This window comes from Plectropomus leopardus, chromosome 12 (genome assembly GCF_008729295.1).
Source record: "Plectropomus leopardus isolate mb chromosome 12, YSFRI_Pleo_2.0, whole genome shotgun sequence".
In the NCBI taxonomy this organism is placed as follows: domain Eukaryota; kingdom Metazoa; phylum Chordata; class Actinopteri; order Perciformes; family Serranidae; genus Plectropomus; species Plectropomus leopardus.
Window position 1 is genome coordinate 8,390,138 of NC_056474.1, and position 20,818 is coordinate 8,410,955.

General features: G+C 39.7%; 1 protein-coding gene across 1 annotated transcript in view; it reads left to right on the forward strand.

Moving 5' to 3' along the window:
- Positions 1 to 18,371, forward strand: part of LOC121951227 (FYVE and coiled-coil domain-containing protein 1-like) — a 29,282-nt gene extending 10,911 nt beyond the window's left edge. Inside the window, exons 6-18 of the mRNA XM_042497482.1 lie at positions 916 to 1,059; positions 2,829 to 2,925; positions 3,020 to 5,452; positions 7,253 to 7,345; positions 7,703 to 7,821; positions 8,047 to 8,214; positions 8,796 to 8,936; positions 10,919 to 11,127; positions 11,295 to 11,436; positions 12,362 to 12,466; positions 13,235 to 13,445; positions 14,920 to 15,029; positions 15,147 to 18,371. Of these exons, the coding sequence (XP_042353416.1) occupies positions 916 to 1,059; positions 2,829 to 2,925; positions 3,020 to 5,452; positions 7,253 to 7,345; positions 7,703 to 7,821; positions 8,047 to 8,214; positions 8,796 to 8,936; positions 10,919 to 11,127; positions 11,295 to 11,436; positions 12,362 to 12,466; positions 13,235 to 13,445; positions 14,920 to 15,029; positions 15,147 to 15,222 (4,048 nt within the window). The 3' untranslated portion in view covers positions 15,223 to 18,371. The remainder of the gene's footprint in view (positions 1 to 915; positions 1,060 to 2,828; positions 2,926 to 3,019; positions 5,453 to 7,252; positions 7,346 to 7,702; positions 7,822 to 8,046; positions 8,215 to 8,795; positions 8,937 to 10,918; positions 11,128 to 11,294; positions 11,437 to 12,361; positions 12,467 to 13,234; positions 13,446 to 14,919; positions 15,030 to 15,146) is intronic.
- Positions 18,372 to 20,818: the final 2,447 nt, after the last annotated feature.

Sequence of the window (20,818 nt, forward strand, 5' to 3'; positions counted from 1 at the left end):
AAAAAAAGGGTAGTTGCTAACAAGTGGCTAAATGATACTACAGAACTTCATCATGCTGGACACGACTTTATAGCCTTACTGTTGTAGGGATCTCATGCCACGTGACTGTAGTGTAGNAAAAAAGGGTAGTTGCTAACAAGTGGCTAAATGATACTACAGAACTTCATCATGCTGGACACGACTTTATAGCCTTACTGTTGTAGGGATCTCATGCCACGTGACTGTAGTGTAGCTCGTTGATAGCATTATATTAGCTCATTACTTCTGGTGATTACATTTAGGCTTCAAAAATAATAAAAGTGGTGTTCATTTGTGAAGATGATCTGACAGAAAACCATCACCCCTGTAGCACTCTGCAAGTGCAACCAAGTTGATAGTGTTTTCTTTAAAGATTAAAACAGCCCAGAGCTTTTTTTCCTCTTATTGCAGAATTATGAAAGTTTCTAGCAGACCTTTCTTCAGTGCTGGCACAGTGCTAAAATGTAGTAATGGGACTGTGAAATCGGTAACACACAGATAGCAGAAGGTAGGGAGAAATCCGACTGAAAAAGGCAGCTGATGGCAGGCTTATACCAGCAGTCTGTGTCTTGTGTCACAAATCGATTTGGGGCATTTGAGAATCGTGATTCTATCATGAATTGTTTCTTTCCCCCAACCCCAAGTATCTGTTTATATAGCACCTTTATTTATTTTTTATGATTTTATTCATACTGTTTGCCCCTGCATGGGATCAGTGAATCTTATTTTATTGTATTTTGTCTTATCTTATATTGCTTAACATTAACAAACACATTTCATTACCAAAAGTATAAACATTGCTTTTTGTCAAAATAATATGTGTTTAAATAATATGTGCATGTGTCCTGTTGTCCTCATGTTTTTTGTTGTTTTTTTGTTTGTTTTCTTCCCATGCAGTGACTGGTATTATGCTCGGAGTCCCTTTCTTAAGTCTCACCTCACTGCTGATATAATCAACAACCTCTATGAGCTCAACCAGATCCAATTTGACGTGGCAGCCAGAGGTTACGACCTGGATGCAGATTGGCCGACATTTGCGAGGTAAACAATTCCTAAAATCCTCTGATTACATCTTTACAAGTCGCATTTTCCTTCTTTTTGTGGAAGAAAAACACAAACTTGATCCTGGGTGTTGTTTTAATAGGAAAGCAAACATTCAGTAAAGACAAAAAAGCCTTATGATTCCTCTGCCTCTGGGTTGGATATCGTTTGTAAATTGATCGCAGACCGACCTGAAGTAATTTGACACCCCGGTTAACTGCAGCTAATGTAGAGTTGTGGTGAAGTGATATTGGGTATTTCACCCCTTGAAGTAACACTTAATTATCTGATCACTCTGCACGTTCACGGCTCTTTTTTGCTCAAGTGTGTGTAAATGTGTGTGTGAGAGTCAGTGGGTTCTGACAATGTGTGAACGCCGATCCCTGTTGCTCACATCAGCACCTTTGCCAAAACTTTTCACTTCTTTGTCATCAATTCACAGTCCCTCTACAAGCAGCAGACACAGTTTTTTAATGCAATGCAGCAACGCCTGAAACACCTAATGAGTAAACAACTGTTACACATTATGAACAAAAATAAAAATGATACAATACACAAATGCAGTATTTTTTCTAGGGCTATTGTAAAGGATTATAAAAGTAAAAGTACTGATTGTAAAGACGCAAAGTGTACTAAATGTATTTATGCTGTATCATTCTAGCAAGTAACTGAGGTTAAATAAAATACTGGTTGTGCTTGTCATTTTCGAATGACTGACCAGAAATTACACCCACCAAAATAGTTTGTTTTTTTAATTTTCATTGTGACTGGAAGGAAACAGTTTCAGAGCAGAATTACATAAAAAATGACATATTGCTCTTCCTCATACCAGGAATAGGCTCCCTCTGAAAAAAGATAACTCACCCTATTTCATGTGAGGCCTGATTGCAAAATATTATGCTTTAATGTGTGCACTCTTGAGTCTATGATCAACAAATTCTATTTCTTGTCACTGTTAAAAATAAATAAAAGGCACTTGGATACTTACAATCAGGATATGGAGAGTTTGTAACAATATGCTTTAGGAAATATGGTGAAATAACAACATGGGTAACACTTTATTTTGGGGCTCTATAGTGTGCTAAAACTTTCCTAGAAAACAGCTTAAAGTGGTTTTACACTGTAACATGTTGCTGCAAATCCTAAAGAACATTTAGAGTAGAATTTGTTGCTAATCATTGAGAAAAATGATAACAGTCTTCAAGTAATACACCTTAAATTAATTACAATTAACTGGTAGCATAACCTTTTGTGAAAGTGCGCAAAAAGTCAGTTGATAAAGGAAAAATGGGAAATGTGTCTGCCTGTGCAGTTCTAAATTACAGGCAAGCATATTCAATAAATTTTGAGATTTTTTGGGACAAATAAATGTATTTGAATCCATCTTCTTAGATTTGAAATGATTTAATTTTAAGCAGTTTTTTAGGCTTTCTTTACTTGTGGTTCTCTCACAGGACATTCCTCTTAAAATCAACAACAACATAAAAACTTCCCCCAATACACACTCTACCTGTTGCATAATTTCCTTGTTCTTTCTTAAAAACTGTGAATGGGTTTTTACGTGGTATTTTCACTGTGTCAGAATGTTGTTTTGATTTGCCTCTTGAAGAAGTACCAAGTAAACTGTTATGATAGAGCCACCTGAGTACTTGTTTGTGCCAACTTAAGTTCCTCTATTGTGTAAAGATTGTTTGGCTTTTTTTCAGTCAGTTGGGTGTTGCATTTCAGGTGTTATTGACCATAATATTTATTATCTTATTTTGTCAAAGGCGAACATTAGGCACTGGCTCATCAGCTTTCCTGTGGAAGCCTCCCAGTCGCTGCTCCAGCATCAACAGCCTTGTTAGCGGCTACTCACACACACAGGTACTCATGTGCTTATGCTCCGCATAGACAGTCTTGGGCAAATATTTGTGTAAATGTGACTGTTTCACTTTAATGCTCTCTTTTCACTTTTAAGGCGCAGGAGTTTCTCCCAATTCAAGACCTGAGTCACAGTGTCCTTGGTGAACTGGGGGAACTGGGGGAACCATCTCCCTGCAGCATCGCAGAAAACCTCCGCATCGAGCTCGACCAGTCTGAGCTCAGACAGCAGGAGCTCCTGGTGCAGGTTCAGGAGTTGGGCAAAGAGGCTGTTGAGCTGAAAGGTGTGATTAAAGACTTGCAAGGCCGGCTAGCTCAGAAGTCCTCTGGCCACTCTGAAACAGCAGCAGCCCAAAGTACCCAAGAAGCAGATAATCAGGAGAGAGATAATCACCTTCAAACCTGTAGGGAAGCAACAAACAGTGACGTTCAAGACAGACTCACAGCTGCTGAGAACAAAAACATGGAGCTACTCTCAAAGTTGGATGAGGCACTCAAAGAAAAGGGACAGCAAGCTGCTAGCTACTGTGACTCAGCCTGGAAAATCCAAGAACTTCTGGATAAACTTAAGACAGCAGAGGAGGAGCGGCTGGAGGCGAAAAGAGAGGCTGAGGACAGGGCCAGGCACTCTGAGCGTCTGTCCCAGGAACTAAAACTCAGGGAAGAAGAGTTGAGGAACAGCGAGGAGAAACTGGCTGAAGTAAAAGCCGGAGCACATGACGAACGTGAGGAGGCGCTCAAACGGTTGGAGGAGCTCCAAAGTGCAGTCGGTCGAATTCAGGGGGCACTGAGTTTGAAAGAGAAGGAGACGGGGAACTTGAGAGCCCAGCTTCAGGATCTACAAGCATCGCTGGAGTGCAGAGAGCGGCAGGCGGAGGACCTGAGGAAAAGATTGCATGAGGAGAGGGAGGAGGTAGAGCAGAGATGTAGCATGAGCAGCAGCCAGAATGAGGGACTCGAGTTTGAGTTACTGGATGTAAAAAGAGCTCTAAAAAACAGAGAGAAAGAGCTCTGCGCTAGTTCAGAGAAAATCAAGCATTTGGAGGAGCAGTTGGAGAAGCTAAATGTCGAGAAAGAAAGTCTGAGCTCTAGACTTGCTGATAATGAAATTGTTTCCTCTGAGAGTCTTGAGGACTATAAAACTCAATGCAGCAATCTCATGGAAATTAATGCTGAGCTACTCCAAACAGTTGAAAAGAGTGAGAGGAGCATTACAGAGCTGACAGAGAGCAGGGAAGCCATGTTAGACCAGCTAGCTTCTTTGAGGGCCTCTGAGAAACACTTAAAGGGCCAAGTTGAAGCTGCAAATGTGTGTGTTGAGGATCGGGAGAAAAAGCTTCTAGATGAAAACTTGCATTTGGAAGAGATTGCTCAAAAGGTGCTCGTCCAGAAGGAAGCATCTGATGCTCAGTTAAAAAAGTTAGAGCATGACAACAGGGAGCTTCTCGAGGTCCAATCCTCGTTAAAGACACAATTAGCAACAACTCAACACGAACTGGACTCACTCACTGCCAAAGCTGCAAAGTTGGACAAGAACCTCACAGCGTCCCAAAGAAGCCAAGCAGAGTTACTTGAAAAACTGCAGGAAACTGAGGCAAAACTGCGAGAGCAGACTGTTGAGTGTGGGCGTCTGCAAGCTCGAGCAGAGGAGCTGGAGAGCAGGACTGGGGAGGTGCACGATGAGAAGGGAGCTGCAGAGAGCAATGAAAAGATGCAGAAGCTTCACGATGAGCATCAGACATCCTCAGTGGAAACCAAAGAGGCCCCGTTTAGGTTAGTTATAGCTGAGGCTCAACTGGAGCTCAACCTAAGGGAGGTGCATCGGCTCCAGGAGGAGGTGGTGGAGCTCAGGGCTCAGCTTCTAGCAGGAACTGAGGAGAGGATGAAAGTTCAGGCACTGCAGGAGGTGACGGAGTCCTCCAGAGAGGACCTGCGTGTCTTAGCGGAACAACTGAAAGCCCAGGTAGAGGAGCTAAACCGCCGGCACGTGGATGAGATTCTGCGATCTCGGGAGCGAGAGGAGGCTCTTATCCGGGAGCGTGACGGTGAGGCTCAGGCTCGAGCAGGTCTGGCTGCAGAGGTGACGGCCTCCAGAGAAGAGCTCAATAAACTGAAGCAGCGTTGTGAGGCCTTGTGTTTGGAGAACAGCGAATGCAAGGAGGCGCTCCATAGAGCCAACACGGAAACAGCTGAGCTCGGCGTGCATGTGTGTATGCTAACTGCTGAGAATGAAGAGGCTCGGCTGCGCTGGGAGGGCTTGTCAACAAGGCTGCAAGAGCTTGACGAGGAGGCAGCTCAGGAGGCAGAGAGGGTGGATACCTGCATGGAGCAGCTGAGACAGGAGAACCAGCAACTCTTCGATCAGCTTCATAACGAGGAGAGCTTGTTGGCAACCAAGCAGGAGCTGAAGGAACAGCTGACTAAGGCACAACAGGAGGCCGTAGCTGTGCAGGAGGCGAGCCAGGAGGAGATTCAGGCACTCCGCTTCCAGCTTAGCAGCCAAGCCATGAGCCACGACAGCCAGCTCCAGGTCAGCTGCAAACAGTTCAGAAATTTAGCATGCTTCAGTGTGTTTACATGCACTTAAGTAACCTGGTTACAGTTGTTTTTTTCTTGTAAGCTGGTTTTCTAATTTTTGCGTAAACAAAAAACCTGGTTTTTCATACTCAGGCTATGGGGATTATGGAAACTTGATTGCCCTGCCATTTATACTGGGACCCTGGTTACTGGCTTCTTACATGTAAGAAAGGCAGACTATAGCATACTGGCTGTGACGTGGCTACTGGAGTTGATTGCAACGTCTCTGGACTAGGTTTGGGGGTATAGTGATATTTTGCAAGACGATATTGTATTGATACACAGCCCTCAAGTATCGATAATTTGTTATCATATAAATTCTTGATATTGCAAACGTAAATTAAAATTAAATAAATCTTTTGGAGGCCTACTAAAATAGTAAAACCAATCACTTTTTCAGGCCTTTAGAAACATTTTGCTGCAATGAAAATGATTGACCTGAGATGAACAGACTGAACACTTCATCTTATTAAATAAAACTGATGTGGACAAAGTTGTCCTCTGAGGACATAATTTGCAGTAAAAAAAAGAAAAAAGGTAATAAATCAAAATATATCAAAATATATGTGATCAACATATTGTAAAGCTCTTTTGCTTTTTGCCTTTTATTTGATAGGACAGCTAAAGCATGAAAAAGGGAGAGAGAGAGGGGATGACATGCAGCAAAGGGCCGAGGCTGCTGCAACGAGGACGTAGCCTCTATACTTGGGCCGCTTGCTCTACCAACTGAGCTACTGGGCGCCACCCCTTTACATTTTATTAAGGCCCAAAATTACACATATTTGACGGCGGGGCCACTTGAGTGACAGGCTTTCTGCAAGTCGTCACTATGGTCCATGAGTCAGATTCACCCCTCATTCCTCTCCACCTCCAAATATGGTGGCTTCTGGCTCCAAAAAAACAACAGGGTACTGCTTGAAATGCCAAACTGAAAGGCTGACATTGCAGTACCTGCGTCCATTATGCATGCCATTCATGAGTGAAACACAGCAATAAATCTTAGGTCCATGTCTTTTATAACTGTACATTTTTTAAAACTGTAATAACTTTAGACCATAGCATAACATAGTAGAAAGTCACAACAATAAACACAATTAAAACAGACAAAAAGAAACCATTTACCTATGCAGCCTACTTACTTACAAGGGTAGAAGCACAAATATCATGGAAAAATAACCCAATCAAGAAAATCTACAAAACCAGGCAGGCAAAACAATTTTTTCTGTAGCTCTTTCGATGTGGTATGGCACTGTGCGAAGGATGTAACAAAACCGAGTCGCAGCCAGAATGCAGCACATCTGCGCCCACTGGAATCCAGGGGTAATAGAGCATCTCAGTAAAAGGAGAAATCATTTCATGTAGCGAAGCATTTTTTGATCTAAATTATTTGATCCAAAGTCAGACTGAAGACAAAAGCAACATACAGAAGCCTCTAGATGACTGAATAAGCAGGTTCCAGCGCTGAATATTTGACTATTAAATTCAATCACATTTGTGCTGTGAGGAAAAAAATCTTCTCTGTCGGCAGAAATGTAATTACAGACCTGCTGCACGTGAACACAGTTTAAAACCCGGGTTACTACAGTGCAGCTAGACCTAATTTTCCTGCGTGCTCTGGTTACTTGGGTGAATGTATGATTGTTTTATGTTAGATGACATCAGGAAGTCCATTGTACATTTGTACATATGTACATTTTTTACCATATTTGCTAAGTCATCACTTGTTGAATTTGTGGTATTTGTTTTCATCCAGACTTTGAATCAAGAGTTACTGGAAGTGAAATTACAGCTGACGACTGAGCAGGAGAAAGTGGCCGACTTGGAGGACAAATTCAAACAGCTAGAGGTGAGAGGATACACTGATTCGACATCTGCCAAAAAGATTATCATGGCCCCCTCTAATCAACGAAGCAGTCAAAAGATGTTTTAAATCGTGCTAGTGGAAATGCTTTTAGGAAAGGTTCAAGGGAATGAAACTGTTGAATTGTTAAACTCAGCTGGCACTGCAGACAACACAACAACTTGATGCCTCTGATTAGATGCATATATATGTGCACCTCTTTGTGACTAGGATTGATAAAGGAAAACACAAATTCCAGTTACAATGTGTGTATCGGCAATCGAAGTAATCATAACATTATGGTCACAAGCATAATTCACAAAGAACCAGAAATAATGTCTTGCTTTGCTGTACTGATTGCAGGCTGAGAATCAGAGATATTGCCAACAGATTGAGGAGAAAAACATCCAGATGGCCGATTCTGAAAATCTCATCCAGCAGAAAGAAGACGAGATAATCCATCTGAAAGGGAATTTATCAAGGTGAGATACTGTATTCATAATCACACATTCTGGACTGAATTAGAGCTCTGTGAAAAATGTTTTTAATCTTGTGTGTTTAGATCAGAATGTTTATTTTTCATTTTGCGTGCCTTATCCAAGAATTTGATGTACTTGTTCTGTACTGTTTTTAAAATTCAAGCCTAAAAATAACTACACGAGTCACCTGTGAATCTTTGGACATATCATGAATATGTATGTGTGCAGGTCTGAGGATGGTCTGGCAGCAGCACAGCGAACCTGTCAGGAGATGAGCGAAAATCTACGGAGAGTCACACAGGACAAACAGAGCTTTGATCTTAAGACGGCTGCTGAACTCGATGATCTTTACAGAACCAAAATCAATTTGGAAGAGAGGCTTGTAGAACTCATCAGGTACATACACACTTCGTATTACCTCAGGTTTACTCTTATTTACCATTGCATACCATGCATTTCCTTTTGTTAATGAGGGTAGTTTGATTTCAAAATGCACTAAGCAGAGTTGAGAGTTAGTCAGGGTTCCAGCAGGTCCTTAAAAAGTTTTAAAATGTCTCAAATTACTTTTTTAAAAAATATATTAGACCTTAAAAGTAAAAGTAATTAATCATATTGTGATATTTATCATCCATATTTCAATTTCTTTGTCAGAATAAGCTGTACCTCATAAAAGACCTACCATTTAACCTAATTTGTTACTTTATGCTTACCTGCTGGCAAAATGTAGAATAACCTATGCCATTGCTACTTACCTTGATTCTCAATTACAATGCTTATCTGGAAAATGTGTTAAAAATGTATAAACATTTAAACGTTTTATACCTGTAGACACACTGGATGATTCATAGATTTGTTTCTGAATGCCTTTGGGTTTATGTTTTCAAATGGCTCCAAACAAACAAACTAGATTGTGTAATCTACAGTATTAATGTGTTTTTTAATTTATATACAAATATGCTTGATGGTGCTCTCTGCAGGGAGAAAGATGCACTGTGGCAGAAGACGGATGCTCTGGAGTTTGAGCAGAAATTGCGGGATGAGGAGACAGAGAGGGACGTCAACTACTGTCTGGGCTGTCACACTCAGTTCAGCTGGTGGCTCCGCAAGTACAACTGCAGGTCAGATTGTCCTCTATAAAAAAACAAAGAAACTATATTCAAAACATATCACCAGGTCATCCAATTAAATTGATGCCACTGCTGCTACTTTTAAACTTGCAATGTAGTGACAGTTTTTAGGGAATGCACAATTTCTTAAGTACTGCCGTGCATCTAAAACATTTAAGTTCCTTTTAAACCTCATCTCTGTTCATCAAATATACATGTTTTTAAAGTCGCTGGTTTTGTTTTTTTTCCAGAAAAATCCCTTTATGCCTTAAAATGGCTTAGATGTACCTCTTTGCCTCATTGAGTATGCACAGATCTATGAATATGATTTTCAGCCCCGGCCCTCAATCGGTCACCTGCAGCTTAAACGTACCTGCTCACCTTCGAATCTGCTCGTCAAAGACACAAACCTCTGCTTGTCGTCTTGATTACATAATCAAAAAGCTTTGTGTTGTTAATGGTAGATAAACCGATTTTTGACAAGTTTAAGTGAAGGGAAAAACCTAACTTGTAAATATCCTCATGAGTAGCCACTCCTGCTTCTCCCCTTATACCTCTCGTTTCATAAATTGACAGAAATGGGTCCTTAAATATGTGTCAGGGTTGGATATTAACTTTTTTGTTACCTGTCCCCACTCAATAGATTATTATTTACTTTTTTACCACCACTTGCATATTTTGTCAGCATTTGGCTGGTGTTAATTTCATCCCTGTTCAAGACAAAAAAAAAACCCTGGCTGACCAAATCTGTGTGTTGAGACTGTCATGGGTACAGTGCAGTAACCACTCAAAAATGCTAAACCATGGCGTTGACTGCTTATTTTGCCCATGATATGTCTACAAAACATCATATGGACATCTTAACAAGGTTAAAAACTTGTATACATTTATGTATACCATTTAAGAAATGGTATACATAAATGTATAACAAAATCTAAGGGCTTTGAGTCATTCTAAACATTTCACTAAAAAGTAAATAAATTCATCAATCAGTGCTTCACTGCCACCAAAATGACATTTCCCCTTATGATTGTTTTGGTGAAACGTTACAGGAACTGAAGTCTGATGACATTTTATTTCTGTATTTCACTTCATGTTTAGACTCACAAACTGCAACCTAAGAGTAGAGTAAAATAACTTTCATAGCCACTTTAATGGTTTTCATCAGAACTTGATACAAATGTCAGCTCGCTGCTCCATATTCACAAGGTGTGGCGCCTCTGTAAAAGTCAGTCTTACTCCATGAAGTGTCAGTGTGTTTGAGTAAATCAAGTGCATGGATTGCACCTGAGAACAGTTTTTAGGACATGTGATAGGTTGTACTAAAATTTTAGAATTAACACTTACCTGATTAAATTTCAAAATTCGTCAGTTTTCCAACTGCACGATTACTGAAATTTCTAAACACTTATTTTTGTCAGATTGTAAGAGCCGGATTGCATATTGTGCACGTGATGATTTACGCAGTAAGCATGTTGACGAACATGTTCGAGCATTAAATAGTTCATCAGAGTAGCTGTTTCATTACAACCTTAATGTGATGAAATTTGTACATAAACATTTGGATTTTGTAACAGTGAACATCAGGGTAACAATGTTTCCAAAAAACAAAAAAAAAACAAGATACAGTTTTCACATTTTCACTCCCTTCATTCGACTCCTTTTGCCTTGAGGGTTTTTTTTTAAATGCCACTTTTGTCTTACACATTTAGGCCTTTCTGTACTTAAAGACCTGTTTTTTCTGATAACCTAAGATAAACTTTGCTTTTGCTGTTGTGATGTCTCAACTTTAGAGCAACTTCCTTAATTTTTTTCTGAAATGTTCAAAAAAGCATCTTAAATGCACTTTTAGCAGATGCATTGTTAAAGATACAAATCTTTATGTATAAATTCATTTATGCTCTGAAAGCTGAAAAAAAGCACAACATGCTGATTCCTCTCCACACTATAACGAATTACATTCAAAATCTCAATTATAATATGTTTATTCTCAGACTGTGTGGGCGTCCCTTCTGCTACTACTGCTGCAGTAACACAGTGAGCATGGAGCAGGGCGGCCTCAGAGAGCGCTGCTGCAGGGACTGTTACAACCAGCACAGTGCAGTAGTAGAGCGCCACCCACAGGAGGAAGTGACTCACAGCACGCCGGGGACGCCTTTCAGGCGTTTGCTGCAGGCTGGGAGAGCTGTGACGAGTATGTCAGGTAACAAAACACACTCTCACTCTGTCTCAAACACACACATGCTGAATTAGTGTGTCATATTCTGAGATAAATACTCACTTGCTTTACATTTGGGTGTATTGGCAGCGGCATAGACAGTACAGTTAAAGTATTAAATGCAATAATAAACCCTGATATTTATTTTCTAGGAGCAGATGAAGGTGACAAGCTGGATGATGGTGTTTTTGACATCATCACAGACGAGGAGGTGAGCGGGGTCTATGACAGTGACACCCTCTCTTTTGCCACCGCGTGCTCTCCTGGATGCGGCCAGCAGGGGGCAGCACAACTGTAAGTATCTACATGCATTTGCTAGCAGGGCATAGAGACTGTGGCTCGGGGAGTCAATAAACCACAACGTGAAATATTAACACCAACCACAGAAACAGATTTTCTATTTACAACATGTCACCTTCATAACAATCTGTTCAGTCTCTCCAAAATTTCGCTCTGCAGGCCATCACATTAAAAAAAAAAAACTTGAAATGTTTGCAGCTAAGAAAAGAAATTCAGGAGTGTGATCTTGAAAAATGAATCAAAACTCATAATTCAATCACTTTTTTTAAGCTTTAACAATTTTTACATGCATTGTCTATTTAAAAATGATTTGGTGATACAGTACATGCACATATTTGCACTACAGCATTTTCTGTACAGATGCACTACATGTGTAATTTTGTGCCTTTTTATTCTATGTGCATGTTTTCATTTTATGTGCACAGCATTCGCCCCATCAAATATGCATTTCCATTGCTTTGAAAGTGTAATTTCTGAGTCAGTTTACTTCTGTACAACTTTTAATCATAGTTCACAAGTTAAGGTTAAATATAACAGATTCATTTCATGCACTTGGTAGATATATTTCTGTCAAAATCTGGCAACAAATGTATTAAAATCTGTGTTATGCAAGGTTATATCCTGCAGTCTGAACTTGGCGTTAGTGAGTACTTCTCCTTTTCAAAGATGATCTATCCACCAGACGTGTTGCACAAGATGCTGATTAAACAGTATTGTTACTACACAGGTGCGCCTTGGGGTGGTTACAATAAAGTACCACTCTAAAATGAGTAGCTTGATCACAAAACACAATGCCACAGATGTCCCAATGGTTATGGGAGTGCGCCATGGGCATGCCGACTGCAGAAAAGTCCATCAGAGCTGTCGCCTCTGGACTGAATGTACATTTCACTACCAAAATATCTGTGCCTTTCTCTAGAAACAGCAGTGCAAGTGCAGGGGACCTCACATCAGAAGACACTGATGACTTCAGTGCTGCGGTACAAGATGCAGAGATCTGCCTGCTAAAGTCTGGAGACCTCACGTGAGTGTCTTATGCAGTAAAAGTTACTCTGAAAAAGTGCAGCAGAGTTGTGTTTACGTGTGGGTGTGCTCACAAGCTTAAACTTTCAGAGGAAGTTTGTTGTGTACTTTTTGGATGAAAACTTCACTCAAAATGGGAAGTGAAAAATTAACCTTACTCATGTGTGGGTTGGACAGCTTCCCTAAATGTAATGCAGTATATGTTGTGGAACCTCGTTTCCATCGTAATGCGGAGGTTTGTTCAGTGAGTGCAGAGAAATCTTCAAGGCTTCCTGTCAGTAGATACCTGTCTCTGTAACGTGCCGCTGAGCAAAGTCCTGAATCCTATCTCCAAAATTCAAATATGTCGGGAACTTTTGAGGGAAACTCCCATCAATTTTACACATTTAAGTGTGTTTACAGGTCTATTGGGGTAGTGTTGCATGTATGAAAAAAAGATCTGTAAGACCTTTTGTGGCTCCAGAAAGAGCAATGTGAAGTGATGTCCCATAAGTTAGCATCAGTTGAAAACAACGAGTTTAAACTAAAAATATCTTGAATTGGAGTAAAAAAAAGTGACCTAATTAGACGTCTTCAGTCTGCTTCTCGTCTCTGCTTGAGGCCAGTAGGCCCAGGTTTTGAAGAGGAAAAAGTATAAAAAAGACAGTATCTCTGCTCCTGCTACATAGATTTTTATGCTTTTTTCATCCAAGCACATACACAAATATACAAACACTAAATGACAATATTCTAAACTTCCTTGTATCCTCTTTTATTCTCCATGCTGCAGGCTCTCTGTCCACTTCACGGTGGATGACATCTCAGGGTTTGGGGACACCTCCCGAGAGCTCTTCATCAAGTCCAGCTGTTACAGCACCATCCCCATCACCGTGAGCGGTCCTGGTCCCACTGTCTCCTGGACATTCACCTCTGAACCGAAGAGCATCTCCTTCAGCGTCGTTTACAGGGAGAGCACAGAGATTCCACTGGAGCAGGCCAGGGTGAGATATCACTATGTGAATAAAGGGAATATGTGCACAAAAAACCTCCTCGCTAAGCCTTAAAGGGGAAATTCACCAACTTATATGAGTGTTCAGTCAGTGTGGAGTGTAAAGGTAGTCAGCTAAAGCAGTAAATTCCCCAGTGCATGCTACATTGGTAGTATGCTCACACAGCCCTGCCGACAGTGCCGACATGTGTCATGATCCATTGTACACGAGCGCAGCTAATGCAGTGATATATGAGTCAGCCAAAAACACTGCAAAATTTATCATTGTCCATAACATCCTCTGCACTTAAATGTTGACATGCCGTTTCCACATCGGAAATCTAGCTAGTTTGCAATACAAGCCAAGAAGACCAAGAAGAAGAAGAAGAGGAAGAAGAAGTCAAAAGAGGAGAAGTTGCAGTTTCAAATGACGTCACAAATCTGGTCTGCAGTCGCCCAAAAGGCTCTATAGCTGGCACACAGAACAAAAAAGTCCGCAGGAAGTCACCATAAACAAATACTTTCTATATGAGTGTATATCTGCCACCAGCCATTTGAGTACCCCTCCAACATCGCAGCTCCAGTTACATTGGGCATGTGTCGTACCCCAGGCTCCCATGGGATCAAAGAGCATGCTCCAGCCTCTTTCAACCAGCCTTGAAGAAAACAAGGAAATCCAAGATAGAGTAACCTGTAGTTCTTCTCTGCCTCCATCAACATCACTGTCACATCAAATGACAGTCCTGGAAGAGGGAAGAACTACAGCTTTTACAGATGCGATTTCAGCTTTCTTTGTCAATATGACATGCACTGAGGAAATTACTGCTTGAATAGATTACATATACCATTACATTGACACTGATTGGACATCAACCTGTAAAATGCAGTACTTAAAGGATAGTTAAAGTTTTTAGGTTTCTTGTTATTTCTCTGCCATCCATCATGTAAAAATGAGAGCTTGTGGCAAATTGTTTAACCTGAGAAGGTCCGCCTCAGCTCATCGCCAGTGTTACAGCGCATACTGTGAAGGGCAGTAGTGTATTGTGCATGCAGAAGAATCAGCAACTGAAGTTTGCTGATGACATTATAATACATATTATTTCCACTGTTTTGGTTTTACATTTGCAGCCATAGCTCCGCCTCCTAGTGAGGAGCAATTTCTTTCCACACAGCATAAGGAAAAATGCATCAGGACAGGGTTAATGAATGTCACAGAAGAGTGACTAAATATGTGTTGAAAGTTCAACACCCCTTCAGCACAGCAGAATCTTTTTGGTTTAGATGTGATTCTGAGTTAAAACAGTGAAGTCCCTACCAAGAAAACTACAGAAAGAAGATCTGATAAGCAGATTCTAAACTGGACACAGTTTTGATTTAGTGCTGTCATTTTCTCCCCCTTTCAGATCTGTACTTAATTTATGCCGAAATATATTTCTCTACTGTAGTTGTAAATGTCCAACAGGATTTTTCTCCTTTGCTCTCCGCAGGTCTTGATCCCACTGACTCGCTGTAACTCCCACAAAGAGACAATCCAGGGGGAACTGAAAGTCAGAAACGCCGGAGAATACACACTCATCTTTGACAACTCTTTCTCCAGGTCAGTGTGTGCGTGCGTGTCTGTTTCTATAAATTCTGTCAAGCACAAACAATTATTTTTGCAAAGATCTCCAAACTAGATGGGAAACAGAAAGCAAACCTCTTTCTTGTTAATCAGGTTCATCTCAAAGAAAGTGCTGTATCATCTGAGTCTAGACAAGCCTGTGATCTACGATGGAACTGACCTCCTCTGAACGGAACAGGAAGAAAGCAGGTGTGAAACTGACTTTTGAAACACGTTCTGGGTGTTGTAGCTCGTTTACGAAATTTCACGGGAAGTGGGTCTGAGTCTACTGACGTTTACCAACCTCAATGACAGGTTGTGTTACTTTAAAAATGTCTATCAGTGTGCGACTTGATCAGGAGGTGTTGCACATCAGATGAATTCTGATCATGAGAAAGCAATGAAGTTAAACAATGTTACACTACTGAATATGAGCATGCACTACCTTTAAAAAGCTGGCGTAGTAGTTTAAATGTAGCATTAAGGGTATCAAACTTCACTCCTAGATGACTGGAGGATTGTGGTGTATTTGAATGTCAAGAACTTGTGTGTGTGTGTGTGTGTGTGTGCATACACAAGTTTCTCACCACAAGCTCCTGGAGGATTTTTTTTACTACATTCTTGTTAAGTAAAGCTGCATTTCTTTTGTTTAGTATGAGATGAAATTGTTTGGTGAATCATGGGTTATTACAGTTATTTGCCTCATCTCATAAAATTAGACTACTTTCCCCTAAAATGGGATTAATGCGATTTCTGCACAATAACAAAAGAGTGCTAGATATATTTAAAATCCTCTACTTTGGTACAGGGCTGTTGCGATAACCACGATATTGCAATAACAGGCTGTTGGTAAAATAACTGCAGGGGATGGCAAGCAACAACAACTGCTGTACTCACGTTCTTTCTTTTTTCGTGGGATCGCCACATATTTACATTCTGCTACAAACGACAGCAGTATGTTGAAGCGCTGCACGGCCTTTCTGCACTGAGTGCTGCAAATTTGCCGTTTTCTTGCTGCAGAGAGTTTAAAAGTATTCAAATTTGGGTAAAACGCTGCAGACACTCGTCACTGTTACGTATTACCCAGCCGTCCAATCACAAGGGAGGAAAGTCGGGACAAATACCACAAAGACCAACCGTCACATTGCTAAACAACAAGAACAATAGAGGAGAAATTACTGAACCCGCACAGACCAGCAGGTCCGTCATCTCTCCCAAAGTGCTTCAGCCTTCCTTTCATCCAGAGTGACGGGATAACTTCCCCAGATAATCCGTATAATGGCAAGTGGATGCAAACAAAGCGTCTTAGCTGAAAAAACATCATGCCTCTTATTGCATCTCGTAACAAAATTTGTTTTAAAAATTTCTCTTTTTTTCATTTAAAAAGCAACAATATAACAATAAACAATAGAGCATATTTACAAAGCACTAATATCAGGAAAACTGAAGTAAATTGAAAACACAACAAAAATGACAGAAATACCGCTTATCACTTCCCCCAATCACGATAGAAGAAATTCCATTACAGCAACAGCCCGACTGTGGCATGTGTAATTTAATGTTGTGTTATCAATATTTATCATGGCTACATTCATTTCCCAGAAAATGAACCTAGCAACTGTTTTTGGATAAAAGAACTAGACAGAAATGTTTGTTTTTGAAGTTACAAATAAAGATACTTCATCATATTGATGTAAAAAAAACTCTAAAAAATACACTTTTGCCATAAATCATGTCCTGTTCGTAGATTGATTAATGGCTTAATACACCTGGAGAGATTAAGGGGAGAGCTACCACAGTATAAATGGTTTTGCAAAATGTCTGACTGTTGACAAAATTACATGATCAATAACGTAAATATTACAGGAAAGAGACACAGACAAAAAGCGTTCTGCTGTTATTTTGTATAGGATTTTTTGTTTTAATGCCAAAACAGCTTAAAGATAAAATAATGGAAACTGAATTTGTTTTACTTGCTTTAACGTACCATTAGCAAACCATCATGCTGTTACAGAATTGTTGGTGGAGAATCTTACTTGTTATACTATTTGTGTCCAAAGCATTTACTGGGTTTTTTTTAAGTTCCGACTTATTTCCTTCATTAAAATTGTTGCCTTTTCATCTGTCTGAAATTACAAGAAATGGATTTGTTTTGTTGCATTTGTGCAACGCAGAAAGAAGCAGGACTTCTGCAAAAGCTGCCATAATACCACATTATTTGGTTTCAGTTGTCTCCAGGAAACAGGTTTTCATTCAGTCTTTCTGATAATTGCAGTTAAAGGTTTCTATGCATACAAACACTAAGAATGTGCACGTTTCCCCGACTTAACCCTCTGGGGGGTAAAAAGAAGGAGCACATATCAAAATGTAAGTTTCAGTGCTTTAAATATTTAGTTTTAACTTGAATCGTCACTCATACTGACAAACAGTGAGGGTTTAGCATTAAAGTTAGCGAAGATAGAAGCTGCGGTTACATATTCTCGCAAAGTGTTTAGATAAGGAAACATTAGTTTTGGAAAAACAAAAATAATTATATAAGACATTTTATTTATAGAGTGCTTTTCTAGATAGACGGAGATGTTTGTTCTTCCGTACAGTTGTTTACTGTTGCTGTGTGATGATCTACGTAAATACGTTCTGCAGTGTGTCAAAGAGGAGTGTGAATCTCAGCAAACAGCCTTCAGAAAACGAAAGTCCAAAAATCACTTTTATACTTGTCTCATATGGATCTTTTATTTAGAGGCTTTAATGTTGGAATTTACCTTTATTTCTCATTTGTGTCTTCACTCTGGTCTTATGATTAAACTGACTTGAATTTACTGAAACATTGCTTCGCTATTCAACAGAGAATTCACAAATTCCAAAATGTCTCCCACTATTTTAAAACCATTTTTAACTTATATTTTGAACATCAAATTAGGAAGATGATTAGGAAAAATGACTTTTTTATACATATCTGAGTAAGAAGAATGGTATATTGCCAAATACATTGGAGAAACATATCAGTCTATTTTATTGTTCTTGAATGGGAGTTTCTATTTGAAGGCACTGCGACATGACTGCTGTATAATGCACTTTTGAAAGGGCTTTTTGTCCGTCTGTATCCCATGAGCCTTTGTGCCAGCTGATGAATGTTTTCTTTTTTTCTTTTCATTTGTATCTAGTGTGTGTGTGTGTGTGTGTGTGTGTGTGTGTGTGTGTGTGTGTGTGACTGTAGACGTTTACTGCTGGATTTTTCAGAGGGAAGCTTTCACTCTGATGTAACCTGTAAATGATTGTTGACAAATGTTTTATTGAAATATCATTTCCACACTAAAGAATTATAATAGAATGGATTTAAGATCATGGACAAATAAATAAGGATTGTGTGATAACTCTGGGTGAGTGCTGGGTAATTTAATCTGGCGTGTGTGATGCCTTTTTCCTAATTATCAGCATGCTGATGCACAGAGAAGAACCTTGTAAAACTAGTGACAGGATTGCCATAATATTTTGTAAACACACTCCGCCTCAGGATCAGTTGTATTTACTTTGGTAGAGGTTGGTTGATGTTGGTTTTTCAGGGCCAGTACCGATTATGAGTAGTTAATGAGACCAATAACTGATATTTGGAACCAATATGTCTTTACAGTAAAAATGAAAAACTTTGTCAATATTCAGAATTTGTAATAGAGCAAACTCCAACACAAAACTTGAAAACTGTTTAAATGTCTTTAGCAACTGTTCAAACAAAACTGAAATGCCCAACATCATATACATGATAAAGTTCCCAGCAACTTTTTTTATTAAGTCAAGTGACAATTTAAATAAAAAAATGAATGAATAAAAATAGCTCCCTGAGGTTTTACAAAGTAAAACTTCCTCCCATGCGGACACTTCCTTTGCACTTTTAAATTAATTAGTTTCATCTGTGATCATTAAAATAAAATACTGATAGAGATAATCGGCAAAATGACAAATATTTGCCCCAATTATCAGCCAAGCTGACGATCTGTCGACCCCTGTACTTTAGTCACCCTCTGACTTTTCTTCTAGCAACATCATCAGGGCAAAATATAATCTGTTTATGATCAGATACCTGCAGAACTGATGACATCTCCATCAGCCTCAGCTGTACTTTTCATTTGGTGCTAATTAGCAAATGTTTGCCTGTTTAACATTAACGTGCTAGCGCAATCATTGTTAGCATGTTACAGCTGATGTTAGCGTCTGGCTGAAAACACAGTTGGGTCTGATGGTCTTGTGTTATCGGTCTTATTGCAAGTGCAAGTTTCTGACTTGAGAATAGTGTCCACATCAACACTGAAGTCGTCAATATGAGTGGGATTTTTTTTTTTGCAGCTGTGAGCATTTCATTGTGGGACAAAGTGTCCCATCAGCAGCTAAACCAAAAATCAGGTTTAGTATGCGTACTGACTTTTCACTTTTTTCACATTTTTATCACTTTTTATTCGAGCGCTCTGTACACTCACAACCTGCAACGATTTATTGTGTAATGTAGGGACAGATCTAATGTCTTTTTTTTTAAGTGTCACATTGCGAGTGTGTGTGTGCGCACATTTGCTTTTATGTTAGCACCTCTAAACCGGCGTGTGTTTTTCTGAACAGTCACGAGTGTATATTGTGTTTGAGCACAAGCTATTATTCCTGCAAGGTGTCCGTCGGAGAGATAGTGTTTATGTCGCAAAGGCCATTGTGCCTCTCAAGGTTAATGATCTCATTGTAAATCATGTCACATCCACCTCTCCCACCTCCACCTCCTGCTCTACGACTCCTCTCCTGCTTTTCTCTCCTCCCTGCTGCCTTCACTGACTGTCATTTGCACTGTGCCGGTGCACATGTGTGAATTTGTGTGTGTGTGTATGTGTGCTGAATGCTAATGCAGCACAGAAAACACACACATACATGTAATCAAATCACAGATGGGGATGCTCACACACACATACGTATACAGGGGTATATGTATTCTTGCACATGCATGTATAAAATGCACATTTCTGTACAGCACTCTCCATCTTGAGCAATATAATTTCCCACTAACACGATTGTCTTCAGATGTGCACCCACTCACACACCATAAAATAATCTGATGAAGAACACGCCTCAGCCTCTCCCTTCCTCACTTCTGGGTATTGTGTATCTGACAGTTACACGAGTATTTGCGGTTCCTTGAAACCTTTTTTCAATACAACTTGTCAGCGTTCAACTTCCTTTTTCTAATAAAAACAAGAGAAACACTTCTATCATCGGCGCCTTGCAGCTTGTCAGAGTCTCCCGCTGTTCAAACAAAGGATGTTAGACATTTCACAACATTTTTCCACAGAGAATCAAAGAGTGTCAGCCACGTTGCATCTGTCTGTGTTACCTGAAATGTGTCATAAATCATTTTTCTAAAGTGCTCTCGTGTGAAGCGATGTGCTCTTCACAGTTTAACCCCTCTAGTGGATAAAAATGTCTGTCAGGAGTTGGAGGAGACATAATGATATAATTGCAGACGCTAAAAGACGGGTTATCAAGAAAACTAGGTTCCCGTTTTAGACCTCCATTAACCAAAACTAACAAATATAAAACTCCTCTACATTTTATATTATAGCAAAGGTAACATGAGCATAGTCAGTGCCTAAATTTAAGACATTTCACTATTTTTATAAATGGTTCAACATATTTTTTAATTGTTTTACTGTGTGTTCTTTTACTTAATTTGTTCCAACAAGATGTCTTTATAATTCAGTGCAGCACCTCCACCTGGCCTTTTAGGAAAAATGAAGTGAATCAGTGATTATAAA